Genomic DNA, 1,351 nt, shown 5'->3' on the forward strand with positions numbered 1-1,351 from the left:
TAGATCATGGTTATATGTGGCTTGCATAGGTTTATTTTAATTTTCTTTATTATTTTCATAAGCTAAAATTTTTGTTCTATTTATGCAATTCCAGTGTATGGAGTTAAAGTCATTGAACTGGAGGATCAGGATATTAAAGAGAAACAGATTCCTTTAGGTGAGCTGCTGAACATGATGTTTTGTAATGCATCATGTCATCATGTTAGCCTTTTTATGAGCTTTTTAGTATATCATGAATTAAATTGATACACATTATTATTTTATGTGTAGAAGATCAAGTGATTGTAAAGAAAGAGAAGATGGATGTCACTCTACATGAACATGATCAATTTAGCACCAAAGGAACTAATTCTGTTGGAGTGCAATTTAACTACATGATCCCCTCAATGGGTAAGTGTAGTTCAAGACATCAATTTTATTTTACTTTACTGTATTTACAGATAATTTGGAATGTCTGAGTGATGTCCAGGTAGCAGAGAAAAAGCTGTTCTTAATTCAAGGAGACAAACCTCAACTGATGAATTGGGAGGAATATGGTCTAAGGATTGGAGTACAAGAAGGAAGCCTATTGTCCTCTGAGACAGTAGAAGCAGCAGTGGTTGCTCTTGTAGGAGGACAGTTCCAGTTTCCTCCTAATACTGTCCTAGTGAGTGCTGTGTATGCAGTATCACTCTCAAAGCCTCTCCTCAAACGACTCAAGTTAGAGATACAGCACTGCGTTGATTTAGCAGGACGACCAGATCTTGTACAATACTTAAAGTTTGCTATAGCTCCCGTGAGCACACCCAGTCTTCCTTATCAGTTCTCAATAATTGAGGGAGGAGAGTTTAGCTCTAATAGTGGGTATGGATCCATTCAACGTAACAAGTTCTGTTTGGTTTGTATACTGGGGAAAGAATGGACTAATGGAGACACAGAGGAAGAGGCTGAGGAACAGCAACTACAACAAGAGGAGAATGAGGAGGAGGAGGGAGACAAAGAGGAAGGAGAGTGTAGTGATAGTGATGATGATGATACCAGCAGTACTCCACCAGGGGCTAGTGGAGCATGTAAAGGTTAGTTAGTGAGTCTATTGATGATAATGTAATGTATTCCACTACTGAATAGAGTCTACTACTAAAGAGATTAACCTCCCAACCAATACAGTGTCTGTTGCTGGTCCTACTACTACTACACCAAACACTGATCATGTTAACAGTAAGTACAAGTATATGAATACATGTACTCCATTGCTAATATTATAGAAGTGCTGTCCACTGGTGTAAAGAAGGCTGTGACATATGCTGGTCTGGTTTATTAAGAGGAAGATGGCATAGAGGATCTGGTGACATTCACTGCAGCTAAGAATTTG

At 38.5% G+C, this 1,351-nt stretch overlaps 1 protein-coding gene across 1 annotated transcript; it reads left to right on the plus strand.

Annotated features, from left to right (window-relative positions):
• The first annotated feature begins 615 nt into the window (after positions 1-615).
• On the plus strand, positions 616-1,345 carry LOC109590020 (uncharacterized). The gene is made up of 3 exons (XM_020005984.1): positions 616-1,055; positions 1,108-1,197; positions 1,245-1,345. The coding sequence occupies exons 1-3, from the start codon at positions 846-848 to the stop codon at positions 1,263-1,265; spliced, it is 321 nt and encodes a 106-aa protein (XP_019861543.1). The 5' UTR covers positions 616-845; the 3' UTR covers positions 1,266-1,345.
• Positions 1,346-1,351: the final 6 nt, after the last annotated feature.

Source organism: Amphimedon queenslandica, unplaced genomic scaffold (assembly GCF_000090795.2).
Source record: "Amphimedon queenslandica unplaced genomic scaffold, v1.1 AMPQUscaffold_10605, whole genome shotgun sequence".
NCBI classification, from domain to species: Eukaryota; Metazoa; Porifera; class Demospongiae; order Haplosclerida; family Niphatidae; genus Amphimedon; species Amphimedon queenslandica.